Source organism: Sinohyriopsis cumingii, chromosome 11, assembly GCF_028554795.1.
Source record: "Sinohyriopsis cumingii isolate HCF-2022 chromosome 11, ASM2855479v2, whole genome shotgun sequence".
In the NCBI taxonomy this organism is placed as follows: Eukaryota; Metazoa; Mollusca; class Bivalvia; order Unionida; family Unionidae; genus Sinohyriopsis; species Sinohyriopsis cumingii.
Genome location: NC_142971.1, coordinates 103,359,863 through 103,379,397, shown reverse-complemented (window position 1 = coordinate 103,379,397; position 19,535 = coordinate 103,359,863). Strand labels below are relative to the sequence as shown.

Sequence of the window (19,535 nt, the reverse complement as noted above, 5' to 3'; positions counted from 1 at the left end):
TACCTGGAGAATTGACATGAAAGTTGACACATACATTCATCCCAAGGTCTAGTAGGTGCTGAATGAAAATGATGTCAGTCTGGGATACAATTTAGCCACCATGTTGGCCATCTTGAAAATATTGTTACAGTTGCTCCTTCTGAATCAATGGTCATATCAACATGGGATTTTTCCAGAAAGACTTCTTATAATATCTACTTAGCCTAAAATGAAAATGGTGCTGATCTTACATCCAGTATGGCCACCAAGGCAGTCATTTTGAAAATCTTCTTATCACTCAAGAATATCACTGATGGTTTCAACACTCAGCAGTTATAAAGAAGAAACTGTCTCATCTCGAATGCCTGGGAATATTTTTTTACCAGTAGAGCATCAGTCCCCTATATGGACTCTTATTTCCTTGACATGGAGTTGGATATAATTAAATATGCTTTCTGTAATAAATTGATATGATAAGCTCTGGTGTTTATGCACAGTGTTCAGAAAATGTACAAATAAGATTAAAGTTTAGTGTGGATATTTTTGAAACAAAAATGAATTTGTCTTCAAGAAAATAGTGAGAACAAAGATTGCAACCCAAACAAATTGTGTCCATGAGAGCTTTAAAATTATGGTCTCCTGTGTGGCAGACATTGGTCTTACTCGATGAACTAAGTTATTTCTCTTATGGTGTTTAGAAATTATATCTATTTAGGGCTGAGCACGTTTTTTTTTAACCGCTAGTCCAGGACAAGTGGTTTCAGAAAAGTCACTAGTCCCACCTTACTTTTCGTTGGTCCCAAAATGGTAATCACTTGCCGAGATTTGATGAGACGTATGTACTTAATCCATAGAAAGAAAAAAAAAAATAATATACAACATAATTATTTCTTAAAAGAATTTAATTTTTCAAAAACATTGGTTGTTATACATTTGGCTTCTTCAGGTTCATGTATATATGTTTTATCTGATGGATATGAAAATATGTCCATGTATATTTCTGCCACCTGCACCAGCACTAAGCCAGCAGTTGATAGCTGTGTCTGGGTTAAAGTCATCAAGCTCTGGTCCATTTGCAGAAATGTTCATTAGCATTTGTAAACTCTTTTGGTTTAAGGAATTCCTTAAAGAAGTCTTGATTAAGTTCATTGAACTATATCCTCATTCACACTCAGAAATAGCTACTGCACACTCAGTATCCGTCTTACGTTTTATCCATCCGTTTTCAAACAAATTTACCTTCGCCGAGTCGCCATTATTACCTTCCTTGCGAAAATAATTTAGCAAACTCATTTTATCCCCAGAGTAACTATCAGCTTGCTTCACAACTACTTCTAAAGTGATCTCTTTTAAATACGAACTGAAACAGCTCATTAATTAGCGTAATTGTTTCGCTTCAAACACAGTATCGCACGTGGACGTTAATCATCTGTATAATCAATTATAAAATAAAGAATCATTACTGTCATTTAATCAGTTCATAAAGGAAACCAATACTGATGTCGGTAAAGTACCTTTCATTAATTTAATTCCACTGATTCGCTGGATTAAAATCATAGTGAGCCACTCCTTATGATCTAGATTGAGTAAACTCATTGCAACAAAACCGCTTACAACACTGCTAATTGATCATACTGGCTTTCTTTTGTTTGACGTGTTTTGATTTGCCGATAATTTGGTCGCTTAGCCCAATATGCAGTCAAGCGGTAACAGGATGTAAATGTATACACGAAGAGGGGTAGAATCAAGTATTCAGTACGCCCAGAGGGCATGATTGGCCAGATAAAGGCAGATATAGTGATTAAAGCATGAAAATAAGGACTAGGCCGACTTTTTTTAAAAAGCACTTGTCCTGGACTAGCAACTTTGAAAATTTCACTTGTCCGACCTCAAAAATGACTAGTCCGGGATGTTGGGCTATGGGATTTGCTCAGCTCTGCTATTGATCTTTATCAATTTTTATTTGTCATAAAAATGGGGCTGAAATAGACGCAGAATTGACTTAGTTAAGAAGGACTAATAGACTGTTAATTCTCTAATTAATTAATTTCTTATTTTCATTGAGTTAAGCATATAATAATGTCATTTTCAAAAGGACATCCAATACTAAAACTTTGAACATTTTCTTTGTGACTGTCAATATGGTGAACAATAAATCTTCGAAATTTGCATAAAATATTGTAGACATATAAAGCAGCTAAACTGTTATAATAGATCTTTATAATATTGTGTTATGACATCTTGCTGAATTAAACATATTTGTTAACAGCATTCCGTGCAGATGTACATCTTTTTATGTACTAGGTTGCATTATGGTCTTTCACAAGAATAATATTTCCTACCAAATTTGCAAACTTTACATTCTTGTGACAGTTTTGTGGTTTTCTGATGCATTACTTGTTAGTATTTCTTTTTCTCTCTAAAGCTGGCATGAGTTACTTGTTAGAACATCCCCTTGACCCTGTGAATAAGAAGGCATTTGAGGAGGCATGTGGGATTGGGGTTGTCGTTACTCCAGAACAAGTGGAGGAAGCAGTAAGTAAGCCATGATACTGTCAGCATTTGCTGAAATTGTTTAACAGTTTGCTGGTATTAGTGGATACTGATGTGTTTAAGTTGTTGCAGCCAATGATTTGTGTCTGAAATCTTTATTATCATTGTGTTTCAATTGGTACAATGGAGAAACATAATTAACCATACAAATTCCTTTTTAAATGGAAACAAATTCAGTCAGAAGTAAAACTTTTCTGGGAATTATGCAAGAGACTGTTTTTAGGGAGGAGGCATGAGCAGAACTGTTCCTATTGGTTGGCATTGGCAGCAGAATTCAAGGAGCCAACCAGATTAGATAATCTTTTGTAACATTGCATGATCATATAGATTTTCCATGTGATCAGTCAATTCTCTGGCTTTGCAAATGTACATGTGACACTGAATGTAGAGTTTCACTTCTCTGGCTTTTCAAAGGTACAGAAAATGGATTTTGAGTCTCCACATTAAACTTATATTATGGATCTGTGCTGGCCTGCCACCACCCCAGTCACCACCCAGATTTAGAATCTCTGCATCAAACTTTTCTTAGGGATTTGTGCTGGCCCCCCCCACCCGATCACCACCAATTAATGCATACATTGTGGGTTGTGTCCTTACGCTATTCATGCACATGGGGCTGCCATGGGATAAAATATTCTTCCCCATTCAGACACTCATATGCTAAACTCATAACGTAAATAAATTTCATTTGCAGTTTTACTTTAGCTGGGGTCAGCCCAGAATACACTCTAATGCTGGGATCAGCCTAGGACCAATTGAGAATCAGTCTTTTACATTGAGCTGGGATCAGCCTAGCACCAATTCTGTTTTAGCTGGCATCAGCCCTCATCCCAGAATACACTGTAATGCTGGGATCAGCCAAGCACAAATTGGGAATCAGTCTTTCACATTGATCTGGGATCATCCTAGCACCAATTCTATTTGAGCTGGCATCATCCCTTTGCCCAGAATACACTGTAGTGCTGGGATCAGCCTAGCACTAATTCTATTTGAGCTGGCATCAGCCCTCAACCCAAAATACACTGTAATGCTGGGATCAGCCTAGCACCGATTGGAAATCAATCTCTTAGCATTTTTCTCCAATCGGATACTCGTAAGGTATACTAATAACATAAATGTCATGCCCGTTAAATACATTACTTTCACAGTTTAAATAGGAAATATATAAGAATATTTTCTTCATGCTGGGATCAGCCTAGCTCTATTCCACGAATCTGTGATCAACCCAGAATACACTCTTATGTGGGGATCAGTCTAGCACATAGTCTACTTAAGCTGGGATCAGCCCAGAGTACCCTGTAATGTGGGGATCAGCCTAGCACCAATTGGGAATCAGTAATTTACACTGAGCTGGGATCAGCCTAGCACTGAAATTAGGTATTGATGTTATTTTATTTATGAATTTGATGTTGTAGAATATTGATGATAATGAATAGGGAGAGAGTGAGTGAGAGAGACAAATGCATATACTCATGTATCCTATATTTCTTACAATGCATGTGTTAAATTATTTCTAAATTCACTATTGTTTTGTTGTGCATAAACTGTTCATTTTAAATATTTTCAACACAAAACAGCATGACCTTGCACTGCAGGTACCATTCAAACATGACCTTTGGCAGTTCTACTCAATACTGGTGTATATTTTAGCAGAACAATTATATCAACACAAGTTATGTTTTACTTTCCAGATCTTTCTGGACTTTGAGTCATTATTTCAGCAGGAAAATGACATCAGCAAATGCTGTGTTTACTTTTATATTTTTGTTTCTGTTTGACTTAATATGATAAATGTTTTCTAATGTTATTTAGTGTACCTTTGTTCTGGGAATTAAGCATATCCTACAAGAACACGAGATTTTTTTTGCAAACATGGAACACACACATTTCAGTTTATTTATGCATGTGGTACTGTTATATGTATGTGATGATGCTATGATATGTATGTGATACTATTATGTATGTGGTACTGTTATGATGTTTGTGATACTGTTATGTATGTGGTACTGTTATGATACATATTGCAGTGCAAAATGTATGTCCAGCACTAGTTACAATGAGCTGGGAAAACTCTGCAAGTAGATGTTAAGAAGGAAATTAAAAATGCACATTGTATTTGTTGATCCATACTTGGCATGTGACACAGTCCAGTGAATATTGAATAAAGTTACAATTAATTACATAAATTAAATACGGTTTTGATTAATTACACTGAATTTTATTGACTGTTTAAATATCAAGTACATTTGTACATTTTGTTTCTTTTTTTCTAGGTGGAAGAAGTTATGTCAAAATACAAAGAAGAGCTCCTGGAGAAACGTTACAGGTTCAACATGGGAGCTATATTAGGTACGTCTGGAGTAAATATTTCTGCATGATTTTTAACCTGTAACTTTAACGTCTTAAGATTTATGTATGCTTGATACACGTTCAGACCTTTTCCATATGTCTTACTGAAATGACCTTTCAATCACAGACTTGGGGAATAATAGCAAAAATTACAAAAATATGGTGGTTGCAGTCAAACTGATACTGGTTTGTCTGTGTTAAATCAGGATCAGAGTTTTGTATAAGATTCATTGGAGTGTCCAGACTGATTTTACAGGAATACCTGGGACACTTTAAACTACATTTGTTTTAGATAATACAACTGCATGATCACATTATTGCACATAGTATTTTCATGAAATAGCATCCACCAAGGGAAAACTTGTCAACAAGACTCTTAAAACCTGTAAACAATCAGCAGTGAAGTATAAAAAGGAATGTTCAGAAACTTTGAAGAAAAAGCAGACAAGGTAAGAATTACATTTATTGGACATCACCAAAGATAACATCAAGCTGAGACATCTGACAGGAAGCCCTTGAGGTCTTCGGGGTTGGGATCTGCAGTCTGTGAAACTGTCCTGGAGGTAATTGCTGTCTAAGTGTACTTTACAAACTTTTTAGTTGGACATAATATTTTGCTTATCAACATCACTTTCAGATCATACATCTGCATGTTTTTTGAAGTCAACAATAACAGTATATGATACTTCTTTACACCTTACTAAAACTATTATCTTACTGAGATGGTCTTATTATGGTTGTCATGTTTGCATTTTATTTAATGACTGACATGTATTTATTATACATTTCATGATGAGGTATTAAAATATATCAGTGGGAGAAATATGATATTGGCACAGTGGTTACACCACATTTATTTCCACATTGGTGATATCACTTTTGGAACTACTTTCTTTTTCCATTTTGGAAGTATATCTGCATTCATGTATATCATTCAGACCTGCATTTCCATATTTAGACCTACTTATTTTCCTTCTCTGTCTCTCTCACGCTGTCAGGAAGAAGAGATTTAAATATTTGTCAAGGCTGTTGATCCTCTAATGTATATTTGTATAATCAATGAGAAGGCACCATCAAAAATGCATAAAAATGAACCCCCAAAAAGCAGGCTTCAAGTAGTACCTTTTCCTCACATGGAACAGATTGTGGGTGACTGAACTTGTATGATCTATTACTATTGTATATTTTGTGTCATCCTCACAGTATCATATAGCTGTTATAGTCAACAACAAATAGTGCACATTTTTAAGAAACAAAAGTGGAAAACATTTTGTATTGTCCGTCACAGCTTCAACATTCACAACAATACAATATTTCCATCTCACTCATGAAATATTTCCTTATATTGGCTAAATGTTTCCATCTCACTCATGAAATATTTCTTTATATCGGCTATAAAAAGGTTGATATCTCCATATCTTACAGTATGAAGAAACTTTTTAAATGCCTGATTAAGTAGAAGGAACAGATTTTTACCACACATACTTTTTGGTTTCACCTTTAAATGGTAAGGACTTGGATAAAATCCAATAAATAAAATAAAACAACCTGGAATTAGCTGCTTGTTGCAACCTGTGCTAAGTCATAACTCCAGGTAAGAATCATGAATAGGAACATAAAGCTATTGCAATATTCAGTGGGGAAGTTTTTTTCTTCTCATATTGGTCTGGTCCATAGAAAAAACTTAACAGTCTAAACTGTCCCAAGTCTAATATTGTAAGCATTTTCTGCCCCTACCACTAAATTCTGGATTACCATATTTCATGTAATTTTTTGTACAAAAAAATAATTTTTAATTTCAGTGTACGAAGAAATATTTGTAAAATAAATAATTATCATTTTGTGGTACTGACCATGTATGAAAAATAAAGGGATCGTACTGGAACAAGTTCTACAGAACACACACTACTCGACAACCTAACGGTACAAATGTACAAAGTAAATGTATATTTTCTGTCTCATTCTGCTCTCAACTCAAGAATCTAATTACAATAAAAAATAAAAGTACTCAAAAAGATTTTTATTGTTATTAGTGAACGAGGGAGAGAGAGAAGCTTATGTCTCAGTGTGCAGGCTCGTCTGCATTTAGAGCATGTGTAGCTGTTATGTTGTGTAATGTTGGCAAAATGATTAAGATGGTTTGAACATGTATTAGTTATTGGTAAATTGTATGCAACAATACGAGTCCACGTTGTCAAGAAATGAAGTGCAACTTGTATTTTTACAGCAATAATAATCTCATTATCAAATTGCAATAAATAAAGAACTTGATGTTACATTTTAGTTAATGCATGTGAGTGTGTGTGTGTGAGAGAGAGTGAGAGAGAGAGAGAGATGAAACAAAATTTTTTCAGTGTACAAGACCATATTTATTCAGGGCGGTTTTTATTTGTAGCTTTTGCAAAGAGAAAAAAAGACTATTTTAAGTTACCTGATGATTGTGATAATCCTTATATATTACGACCCTACTATATTCCATTATCAATAGATACTGCTAAATCAACAATTCATTCTTGTTTTAATTACGATATACATTGTCACAACAACCACATGGCTATGCAGTGTTATTTACAAGGTAATTAAACATGCTTAGGACTTTGGTCATTCCATTTGAAACCAAACTGAGGGCAAGAACTGACAGAACAGGTCAAATCAGCGAGGCTGACAGTAGGGAAATGAAAATCTGTCACTGTGCTATTGAAGCCATTGTCCATACAGCAGATGTTATAAGGACAAGCGATCATACGCATTACTTGTTGTTCAAACTTGCCAATAAAGATAACAGTAGAGGGGTATGTTGTAGAATAGATTTGCAACAAAACAGTACAAGCACTTAAAAGATATTGTATATATATGTGTGTGTGTGTGTGTGTGTGTATACACACATCTGTGACTTCAAATTTACTATTGAGAATGACAGGGTTTTTATATTTTATGTTTGCATGACTATAATGAAACAATAAGACTAGATGACCAATGGTCTGTGGTCTTCACTTTACTGAGATGTAATTTATGTTGGATAAGAAAACATCAAAGGGCTTCCAAACTAATTTTAAAATGCACATGGTGTTTTGTTACATTGACAGACTTATTAAGGAGAACTAATTAATGATAATATTTAAAGATATGTTCTGTGAAGTCCTTTGTCCATTTGTTAATATACACTAGTTGATATTGTAATGGCAATATAGTATTTTAGATATTTTTTGCAATCATAAATCTTCTTAGTAGAAAATTTTTATCTGATAATTTAATGGAATTTTTGAAAAATACAAAGTGATATGTATGAAAAATTAAAGGGTACGAAAAAATACATGAAATACGGTTGTCTACGTTTTAGACTTTGCTTTTAACCATTTATCTTCTGACCATGATTTAGCTATCTTCTTCATTGTTAAATATATACATATACATTCTAGTTAGCTCATGTTTGAAATTTTTATTATTTACACAAAGTTTTTGTAAATTTTCATTTCTTTATTATTCAAGTTTGCATGATGTATATCTATTTTTTTGTAATTTTTGTTCATGACTGTAAATTGTAGTGATAATCTATAAAGAAGATATTACATAGCTCATTGTTGTACATGGGCATAAATTCTATTTTTAGATATAAATAGTGCCTGTAGATTGCATAGGATCTATACATAAGAGATTGTGGTGGGTTCTTAGAAGAATTAAGTTATTTTCTATTGGTGGCTTCTTCTACAATGTTGTGTGTTTGCAAAATGTCACATATTAGGTACGAGAAAGTTGAATTTCAGGACTATGTGCTTGTATATAAGGAGAGAACTGAGCAATTAATTTCATTCCTATTTAGGATTCCTATTCTGGGTTCTTATTTCATGTTTTTGTGTCAATGTCAGTCTGCAGATGTATTTAATGTTGTTTAGATGATTGAGAGAGACATTTGTTAGGATTATTCATAGGAATTTTAAAGTGCTAAATGGACTGAAAAATATTATTCTGGGACTATCATGAATTATGCAGAGGAGTTCTGGATAATACCATTGTGATTGGCCAGGACTATTTTCAGACCAGTACATTTGAGGATCTGAAATTCATTCAGAACATTTGATTTGTTTGGACTTGAATAGAATGTTTTAGGATTATTTTGGATTCAGTTCATAATACAATAAGTTCCTATTAAATATTCATGTCTAATAATTAAATTATTTGTTAAATTTTACAAAATATTTTGGTTTTTCTTCTTCCTATTACTTAGTTTATGACCACATAACCCCATGAAATTCATTTTACTGGTCTTAAACTTAAAATACAAATATGTCTGCTCCATCTGCAGGTCAGATAAGTTTGTTTCATTTTCTTTTAACTTTTTTAGGTGAAGCTAGGAATAAACTCAAATGGGCTGATGGAAAAGCCATCAAAAATGAAGTTGACATGCAGGTAAAGTAAAATAAATAGTGTGCAAGGGAACCTGTTTATACAACATATATCTTGTTTTAATAGTACTGATTTTACCTGAAATCATGATGTAATCTATTTAATTATCCCTTTGTATGCCAACACTATGAATGTGGTGTTGCCATGTTGATTTAGCACTGTTCATGCATACAAATATTCTTGCTAGCTGGTTAGCATAATTATCCAAAAGACTGAACTTGTATGACTTATTATTGGGTTCTAAGTGTCAGAGGTCATGGTCATTTTGCCTCTGAGAAGAAACTTGGTTTCAGCAAAGTAATTCAAGTTCTTTGCCATCTAAAGTCACTAAGCTTTTTGTGTGGATGGTTGACATTTTGGGTAAGGAAAGAAATTATCAATTTTGATTTCCAAAGGTGAAAAGCCAGGGACATAGTTACTGAAAGTAGAAAAATGTTTTCTATACAGTAACATTGGTTTTACATCATGGACATCAAAGAAAAATGGGTTTTGAAGAATAATGTGTTTTAGAGTAAGTTTCTTGACCAAGCAACGTGTATAGCATGCACTTAGGTTAATAAAGAAACCTATAGCTTCTTGGTTCTAAAGGTAAGAGATTATGGTCATTATAAGTCTGATAATTTTATTGTGTTAAGTGGTGTGTTAGGTGCCTGCACACATGGGTCAGTCGTATGAGCTGTTCGTGGTACTCTTGTATTTTTTTCCTATGCCTTTTATATAAACAAGGAATTTTGTGTGAATTTTTATTTAGGCAGTGATGCTTATTTAGGACTGCATAGGCATACACTATAGAAATTTGTGAATTTTACAGGTTTTGTTTCTACTTGGACCTAAATCTGAAGAGGATTTGAAAGCCAAAACTAAGGTTTGTATGTGTGAAAATCTGTATAGTCCATACATTTGACATAATACATGTCAGGTCAGGAAAGATCAAGATTTCCAATATTTGGTCATGAGCTTTTGACCTCAAAAGAGGAAGGATTTACATCAACCCCAATTTTTAGCATGCAGATGGAACAAAATTACACTTTTTTTATTTTATTTATACATTTACTAAATATTAAAATATGCAGTTTGTCTCATCAGATCAGTCCTTTCACAGTAACATTGCTGTTCATACTCTTGTATGTAACACAAAATTTCTAAGATCATTGCTGGATTATATTTATTGCACTCCTTATCATTGTTGATCTTGTCTGTTAGGCGATGATGTACTGTTACTGGATCCAGGTTTCCTCTAGAGTCGGCCTGAATTTTTCTCAGAATGGAAACTGCCCTTTTGTGTGTCTGCATTGGAATGTGGCAATGTCAGTACAGTTCTGCTGATTCCACCAAGAAGTTTAATCACTTCCAGCCTGTGTGTAGAATGATTCAGACTGCTGACTATCTGCCAGAACTGATCAAGACTGGTACTGTCTGGGTCTAATTCTAATCATGTTTTAATGTCAGTAAGATTCTTCACAGTGAGCACAAATACATGCATTATGCCATCATACCATTTAGGACTTTAAGTTTAATTTGCAGATAGATTTGTTGTTATCATTATCATTGCTATCAGCACTCTCTGATAATGTCAGTCAAATCTGGAAAACAAGGATACAGTCCTACCCACTTATGAAGACATCACTTACGTCGACAAGCTGCCTATGTCGACGAAAATACAATGTCCTGGTCCTGTGGTCTATCATTACTACCAAACATTTGTCAGGCTTATATCAACCTTGAGATTTAAAAAAATGGACATGTCGACAGAAGCCCTTTGTCCCAACTTGAACAAAGTCTTCATTTTCTTATCATTTATGTCAACAAGCTGTTAGTTCTGAAATTTGTTCTACGATTATTTTGATGTTGCCACCATGCTTTAATGCTGCCATTGCATTAACAAATGGACATAGTTTGGGTCCTTGGAAGATGGTTTTTGCAGCAACTTCAATAGCACATGTACCATTCATCAGAACAAGCCAGCTGCACTCTTTTATAAAAACAGTGCCCCTGTCATCAAAAGAAGTCGGCACCAAACTTGTATAAAAGCAATGAAATCTGATTGATGTTTGCATTTTCCAGTGTGGTGATTGGAACAAATTTATTATGTTGTTCAAGTTTCATTTTCAGCATGAAAAACATAATTTTAGCTTTGCTTACGATGGCTACCAGTGACAGCATAACACATAAATTATGCTTAATTAATTCAAAACTTGGTGACAGGGTTTTCATTTCCCTCTGGGTAGCCTGCTTCTATTGGTAGCCCCCATTAAGAAGTTTTTTTTTGTTGATTCCAGCAGCCCAAAATCTAGGGCAGTTTAAGTATATGTACTATGTAAATACTGTAACAACAGGTTTGTGCTGCTGGTGACTATATGTCGTAGTTAATTGTTAAGCAACACATGTTGGTTGACAAATGATTATACAGTTCATGAAATGTGACTACCATTTTTTTATTAATGTGTTTATACACTGTATATATTTTCTAACAGGATGTGACTGATACAGGAATTTTCTAAGATTTGACCTATATCTAAATTCACAGATTTTTCATGTGCATGTACATCTACTGTACTTAATGCATTATGCATTATATAACACAAAGGTAACACAAATGTAAGTTGTCAGTATACAGGTGTATTTCAAACTAGTTTTGTCTTTTGTTCTTCAGTTTTAGAGTTTAAATATTCAAAATATTTATATCCATTCAGACTCCATTTTAGTTAAATCCCAAGAATGACTATTTTGCAGGCTGTTTAGTTTTCTTTGCAAGTGCAACAACCTCTCCATTACCAACAAATAAGATTATCCTTTATCATTGAGTGTATGTGCACTTCCTGTAGTTAGGCAGCATTTGGTTTGATCTTTGCTCATGCTAGTTTCTGGTTTAAATTGCTATGACAGTTCTGTCGCTGAGTACAAAATGTGTCAGTGATTGAGAAAAATGAGTAAGCACCTTACTTTTCCTGGCATTACATAGATTGTATTCACAATACACTATGGGTAGCCTGATTTCCCTATTGGTAACATCACTAATTTGATCGGGTCTGCCAAATCTTGCCCTCCAACAAGTTTTATCTGGATTGACCTGACAACTGCAGTAGAATACTAAATTAGCATGTAAATAACCCTGAAAAGCCATGTGGTTCTTGGAACAGTGGATATCCTAACCAATAATTTAGTATTGCCCTTGTACAGGAGTAAGATCATAATCATCAGGTAACTAAAGATTACAGATTACAATCATCCTGAAACCTCTTTCTCTTTCATATCTGGGCATATTTTATTTGATCACAAGGTGCAAGAAGAATAATGTTGTGGAATATCTGTCTTTGTCATGGTTATTAATTTTCTAACTTGCTTATTCTAATACACATATGTGTGTTACTTGTATTTTTAACATAGCTTTAACAATTTTTCAGTCATATCGCTACGATGTCTGCAGTGTGGCAGTTTATAGTGATGCCAAGCACTGGGGCATCATGTCGCAGACATGTAGCATGATGTCCCATCCAGTCACATTATCCTGACACCAGGCCGACCAGTTCTAACACTATCCCCTTAATGCTGAGTTCCAAACAAGGCACCTGATAGTACCATTTTTGTAAGTCTTTGGTACCCCTCGGCAGGGGATCAAACCCACAACCTCCCGAAATAGGAGGCAGACACTCTAACTACTGGGCCACCGGAGCGGTCACACATATATGTAATCAGATGTAAACAGTGTATATTACTAGTGCATGCTGCAATGGTACAATTCTATCAGAAGAAAATTGTGATGGAATATCTTTCTTTGTCATGGTAATTCATTTTCTAACTTGGCTATTCTAATACACTATACATAATCCAATATAGACAATGTGTAATACCTTGGCATGCTGCTTTAATGCAGTTATATCTAATGTACTTGAATTTAATACTGATGATCATGTGAATATTTTAAAATCCTTCTCCATGTTGAGTCCTATATTTTTTCATACATGGTCTCTTTCCCAAAATGATTATTATTATTTACACAAACTTTTGGGAATTTTTTATTTTACATACAGAAATTACATATAATAAAGCAATTTGAATGACATAATGTATATATAACTTGATTTGGAGTGTAAGATGAAGCCCAGATTTTCTGGTCAAAAAGTATCACTCATAGGCTTTTATACACTAATGTCAAACCAAGCCAGCATTATGCCACTTGCGCTCTCAAGTAATGCAAACATAATCAATTACCATCTTTAATCCAGTCCAAATTTTTGAGCATACTTAGTATAGACTCTAATCCATCTTGACACCAAAGTAGGGTATATCTTACGGAGAGATTCAAAGTAATGTTTATTGTTTCATGCTGACTGTGCACTTTAGTAACCCAGCCATAATCAGTTGACATTGTTAGTCTTTTCGGAATTACTTCTGCTTAAACATGGTATAATCCACCCCAACAAACTTCAAATAATGAAACCAGCCAAATATGCCAAAAGGATCAAAGGGTGAATTTAGCAACTACATGGTCTTGTCGTGCTTAGGCCAGTTTGTTTACATGATCACTGGCAGTATTACTGAAAATAGAATACGTTGGAACCAAGATGTGTAGGAAAAAGAATTGTTAACAATTTTGCAGATGCAGGAGATTTCAGTGAGTGATGGAAGACACTGATAAACTTGTGAGAAGAACTCTTCAGTATAGGAGGTGCGCATGTATGATAGTTTGGAATTTTATGTGCTGCTAATTTTTATGCTTCTAGTCTCTCCATAAAAGTTAAACACATTAAACATTTACATGTATTTTTGTTCATTTCTACTTGATTCCTTGACCCCAAAAAAATGAAAATCATCCAGTTTTATTGGTTGTAAACATTTACAAGAGTTAAAGTAACTTATTACAGCATTCCCTCATTAGAACACAAAGCCATTGATTATACCATTTATTTTGATATTTATTGGTACTTTTTTGTGAAATTATCAGTCAGTTCATTAAAATGATATTTGCGGTAGTTATTGCTTTGAAACTATTTTTGTTTGCACATGATAATTCATTTGTTTGTGATGAGGCCAATTCTTGTGGATTTGTTTACAACATAGCATATCCTTACAAGTTTAGATTGTGCAAAAAATGAGAAAAGAAAGAGGTGGTTGACAAATAATATAATCACAAGTGTATGGTGTAGGCATGAAAAAGTCAAACCTTCTGGATAAATTGTTTATGTTAAAATCTCAGCAATTGTTGGTGCTGGTAAATGTCTCTATCCCTACCAAATATTGTTTATACTGTATGAAGAAAATTGTTTATACTGTGTGAAGAAAAATTGCCCATCAATTCAAACATTTTTAATAGATTTAATGTGTGAAAGTGGATTTTCGGTAAAACTCTGTGCTCTTTAACAAATTTTAGTCAATTCAGTATTCTTTTGAACAGCTAATATTGTTTGGATGATAATTGATCTGATTTGCCTGGATGCCTCCAAGAATTATGAAGAAAATACAGGTTTCTGACTCACCAAGAGAAGATGAAAGTTAACTCATCCAATTGCAATTTAGCATTTTTAGCATTCATTGAATTTTCCAGTCACTTGCCTGACCAGTGAGTGCTGATTTAGGGTTGACTAGTGTTTCTCCCTGGTAAAAATGATGTTCTGTTGAGAATATTGTTTTATTCATTGAACATCCATACTTCGTACAGAAGTTTGTTTTTCAGGATTTTTTATCAAGCATTTAAAAGTGATTTGCTCAGTCTTCAGTGCTAATAAATGCATATCAGCAGGACAGCAGACTGGTTCCAGTTTGTAATTAGTTTCAGCTAGTGTTACAGTAAGTTCCAGAAAACAATTTTTCACACAATCATCATTAGGTCATTGACATTGTCAGATTTTATATTTCTATAAGAGCAATATGTATATAGATGTCAAATTTTATATTTATATAATAGCTGTATGCATACAAATATTTGGTACATGCCTGACTGGATGAATGGACCTTCAAAGATTTTTTCAACCACTGGCCAATGAAAACACTTGAAAAAGCTACTCTAACTTAAGTACCCTGAATGAGTGGTGGGGAACATTTTGTGACAGCTTGTGAGAATCTGCAAGCCTGCACTAAAATTGTGGCATTGTGGTGATAATCAATTTCTATACTTATTGTGTATTGTAGGGTGGAAAACAGGTCAAGGGAAATGAAAATCAGAAGAAAGTAGCTCAAGTAAAAGAGGTTGCAGAAGAAAACGGTAAGCTGATAGAAATGTAGATTGAGTTCATTAAATCTATATTTTAAATCTTCAATGAAAAACAAGTCACTGTGACCTATATATTCACACTTTGCTGATTTGAATTTGATTTCTTCAAAACTATTAATGCAGAGTGATGTAACTTTATAGATAGGATGGATCTTAGAAAAAAATCAAGTTTTACAATTAGGTCATACCACCATTGGCAGTTTTCTTATTTTAAGCAAAATGTTATTAAATAATGTACTTATAATATATGGTAATTGTTCTGACCTCTATTGTTGTAATTTTGAAATTACGAACTAATTTGTGTTATAATAAAAAATAACTATATTTATATGAAACTCTTGAACTATGGTCCACTATGACATATCATTATTGTGTTAAGTATGTAGTAAAAAGTATATTTATTTGCATGACATATGTTGTAATCTTGCATTTAAGTTGTGGGAGATGATGGAGAAGTAGTGAGTTTTATGGATCTAATGGGAGAATCACTCAAGTTCCACAAGCCAGGTTTGTATTTTTGGTTTTCTGTCAAAGTCTGGATGGGTAGATGTGTCTTGATATTTACTGGAAGGACATACAAAGTATTTACTCTGAATTCATGGGGGTAAATATTTACTTAATTGATGCTTAGTTCTGTTAATTGGGAAACATTAGTACATGAATGAACCTTTCATTTGTTCTAGAATGTTATGATTTCAGTGTGAACACGAAAGAGATTATTGGTTGTTGTTGAGTTGAATTATAGAGGTGTTCGTCTGCAATAGACATGTACCTCTGCTTTCTTTGCACACGGTGCAATTTTTGATTACTCCTGAGGGGAGGAATGGTGCCACACCCCTCAGGCATTTATGTACTCACAGAGTACTAATTGATTGGGCCGTTAGTTTGTAGACAGTTATGGCGTGCCCAAACGTCACTAAATGTAAGGCCTAAGCCATGAGTAGGAATAGCGCAAACCCATACTCATGTATTCAGTTGCATTTGTTTATTTTAGCTGCCCCAGGTGTCAAACCAAGCAGTATGTGACGTCAGCAGCCATACGGCCAGCTATTACGTCACATTTAGGACACCTGGGTTTGTGGCAAGTGGAAATCGTTCCACATCTTGCCACTTTTGTACGAAATCCGAGCATGGTAAAGGAGGACGAGGTGCTCAGCAAGCCAGCCATGGATGTTGTGTACTTCCCGAAACGCCAGCCTGTACTTGTTTCAAATTAAGTCCAGTTGTACTAATACCAATAATGTGTGAGCCACCTCTGTAATTAATCAAATTTTAGAAGTTGTCAATTTTGTGTAACTTTTTGATCGAACAAGTTTGATTTTTGTGTACGTAGTGTACATTCTTGTAAAACATGAAATAAAATACCAATCGGTAAGTCAATGTGACTTATTGTATCAGTTTTTCCACGCATAGGTTATTATTATTGGTAATTCGGTTTTCATATACAGAGAAAGTTATTTGATAAAGTTTCTTTTCACAGTTCCTTTGTTTAATGACACTGGTGTCAAGAGCTGTACACATTTATGTATTACTTGGTTAGAAGCACAACCATTTAGTTATGAAAGTTTGCCCATCGCGAAAATTATCTGCACATGAAACAGATATAATATAAAATGTGTGGTACAGAATTAGAACTCTAATAAACCTAAGAGCATTCATTTATCTGATATATACATTTGCAGAAACAAGATGGCCACTATCGCTTAACCGGCTTGAAGCATCTTTTCTGTTTTTTAGTGCTGTTTTCATGATATTTGTGCTTGTTGCCTGTTTTCATCTTTGTTATTGTGTTCATTATGTATTGGCTGTTAAATTCATATGTGTTTCTTCATCTCCTTGTTTTGGAAATGAGAACAATTAGACTTTTTCTCAGCTGTCTTGCTCCACTGTTTTTGAACTATCTGCCGTCACATGATACTCGCCAGTCAACCCGTTTATGCTACGATGGACCCTCATTAATTGCTTTAAATGATCACTCCTTTGCTCTCCACACTACATTGTGCTCTAGACTAACCGAACTGGGACTACATTCATCATTACCTAAATGTAAACAGAAGCGAAAAAAGAAACATTGTTTCAAAGCTGGTCGGAGTAGAACAGGAAGAAGAATTCCAGTTATCTCCCTTATTTCGGCTCAAAAATTAAAAAACAATTTGACTGTTAATTTAGATAACCTAATTCAAATCCCTATTAATTTGTCAACCTTTGTGTCAACTATCCAAGAAATACCTCTGCTCATTGCATTATTCAATGCCCATTCAGTAGGACCACCGGAAAAGCGCACAGAAATAGTTAATTTTATCAACGACCAGAATATTGATGTATTTTTCCTGACAGAAACATGGCTAAAAACATAAGTCGATGAGCCCAAGTGGGTGGATCTAACGCCAACTGGTTACTCCATCAAGTTGTTCCCCCGTAATTCTCACGGAGGTGGAATTGCTGTCATCACAAAGAACTCCATGATCAAACGTCTTAACCACACCACAACATTAAGTTTCGACCATACATCGTTTGAACTAGTCCAAACCACACTCACACTGGAGCAAAGGTCAGTCCATTTTTCTGCCTATACCACTCTCCTCCTAGTAGAAAAAACAAGCTGGCTGACTCTCTCTTTTTGGAACAGTTTCCGAATCTCCTGGACTATGGAAATTCAATAGGTGGCAACCTGATTATTCTTGGAGATTTCAACTTTCACTTTGACTGTCCCGGAAACTTAAATACATCAAAACTCATAGATTCCATTAATATTTTCAACCTCAAACAGTCAGTTAACCAACCCACCATAAACATGGTTACATTTTAGACTGGATTCTTCATAGACCTGATGATAACATTCTACGGTCCTCCCTGGTATCCCATGACCTTGCATCAGATCACCTCTGCATTATATGCCATCTTGACGTATCAGTCCCTAACCCTCCACCTTTATCTGCTACTAAGAGAAACCTCCATATGATAAATAGAACCAAACTAATGCACGACATCCAAGCTAACCTAACAACTTACTTACCTCCTACTGCAGAACAACTCGATAGCTGTCTGCGTTCATTGCTTGACAAACATTCCCCAGCTACCAAGTGCAGAGTATCAATTCAAAAGTGTTCTCCATGGTATAGCAGTGTTAGGGACCAGCTTCGCACTGCTAAAAGAGACCGCCGCAAAGCTGAGAGGCTATGGCTTTCTACCAGACTCACTATTCATAAGCAAATCTATGAAGCCGCTAAGAAGAATGTCACAGATATAGGCCATGCAGCGAAATCAGCCCACTACACTACTAAGATCATGGAAAGTTCCAGCTGCAAAGAGCTCTTCGAGAATACTAACATGCTAATGTCAAGGAACAAATCTACACCACTTCCAACTACCTTCTGTCCAGTCGACTTTCTGGACATGTTTGCAGATTTCTTCCATGACAAAATACAAACCATTAGAGATAAGCTTGACACCACAATTTCAATTGACTTGTCACCATACAGTTGGGATACAGAATTTGAGCGGCAACCATTAGCAGCATTTGAACCTGTCTCTATGGATTTTGTATGTACAATCCTGATGAAGAGTGCACCAAAGTAATGTGAACTTGATCTAATTCCAACATCACTGCTGTTTGAGTGCTTAGATCCAGTATTGCCTTCACTAACTGATGTTATTAATACCTCTCTCTCATCTGGTGAGTTCCCATCATTTTTCAAAATTGCCATTGTAAAGCCTTTGCTGAAGAAACCAACACTAGACCATAACGATTTAAAGAACTACTGCCCAGTTTCAAATCTCCCATTCATATAAAAAATCTTAGAAAAGGTTGTTCTATCCCAGCTTGTATCTCATCTAAATTCAAACAGTCTTTTTAGCAATGTACAATCTGCATATCACCCTTGCCACAGTACTGAAACTACTCTTCTAAAAGTAGTTAATGACATTCTCTCTGCGTTGGATAGCGGAAAGATTACAGTCCTCACCCTCCTTGCAGCATTTGACACAATAGACCATGATATATTACTTCACCATCTCCAGCATGTATTTGGCATTCATG

General features: G+C 34.8%; 1 protein-coding gene across 1 annotated transcript in view; it reads left to right on the top strand.

Moving 5' to 3' along the window:
• Positions 1–19,535, top strand: part of LOC149789190 (glutamine--tRNA ligase-like) — a 143,189-nt gene that overhangs the window by 12,264 nt on the left and 111,390 nt on the right. The window contains exons 3-8 of the mRNA XM_089975334.1: positions 2,405–2,514; positions 4,806–4,881; positions 9,224–9,288; positions 10,097–10,150; positions 15,415–15,487; positions 15,932–16,003. Coding sequence (XP_089831460.1) covers positions 2,405–2,514; positions 4,806–4,881; positions 9,224–9,288; positions 10,097–10,150; positions 15,415–15,487; positions 15,932–16,003 — 450 coding nt within the window. The remainder of the gene's footprint in view (positions 1–2,404; positions 2,515–4,805; positions 4,882–9,223; positions 9,289–10,096; positions 10,151–15,414; positions 15,488–15,931; positions 16,004–19,535) is intronic.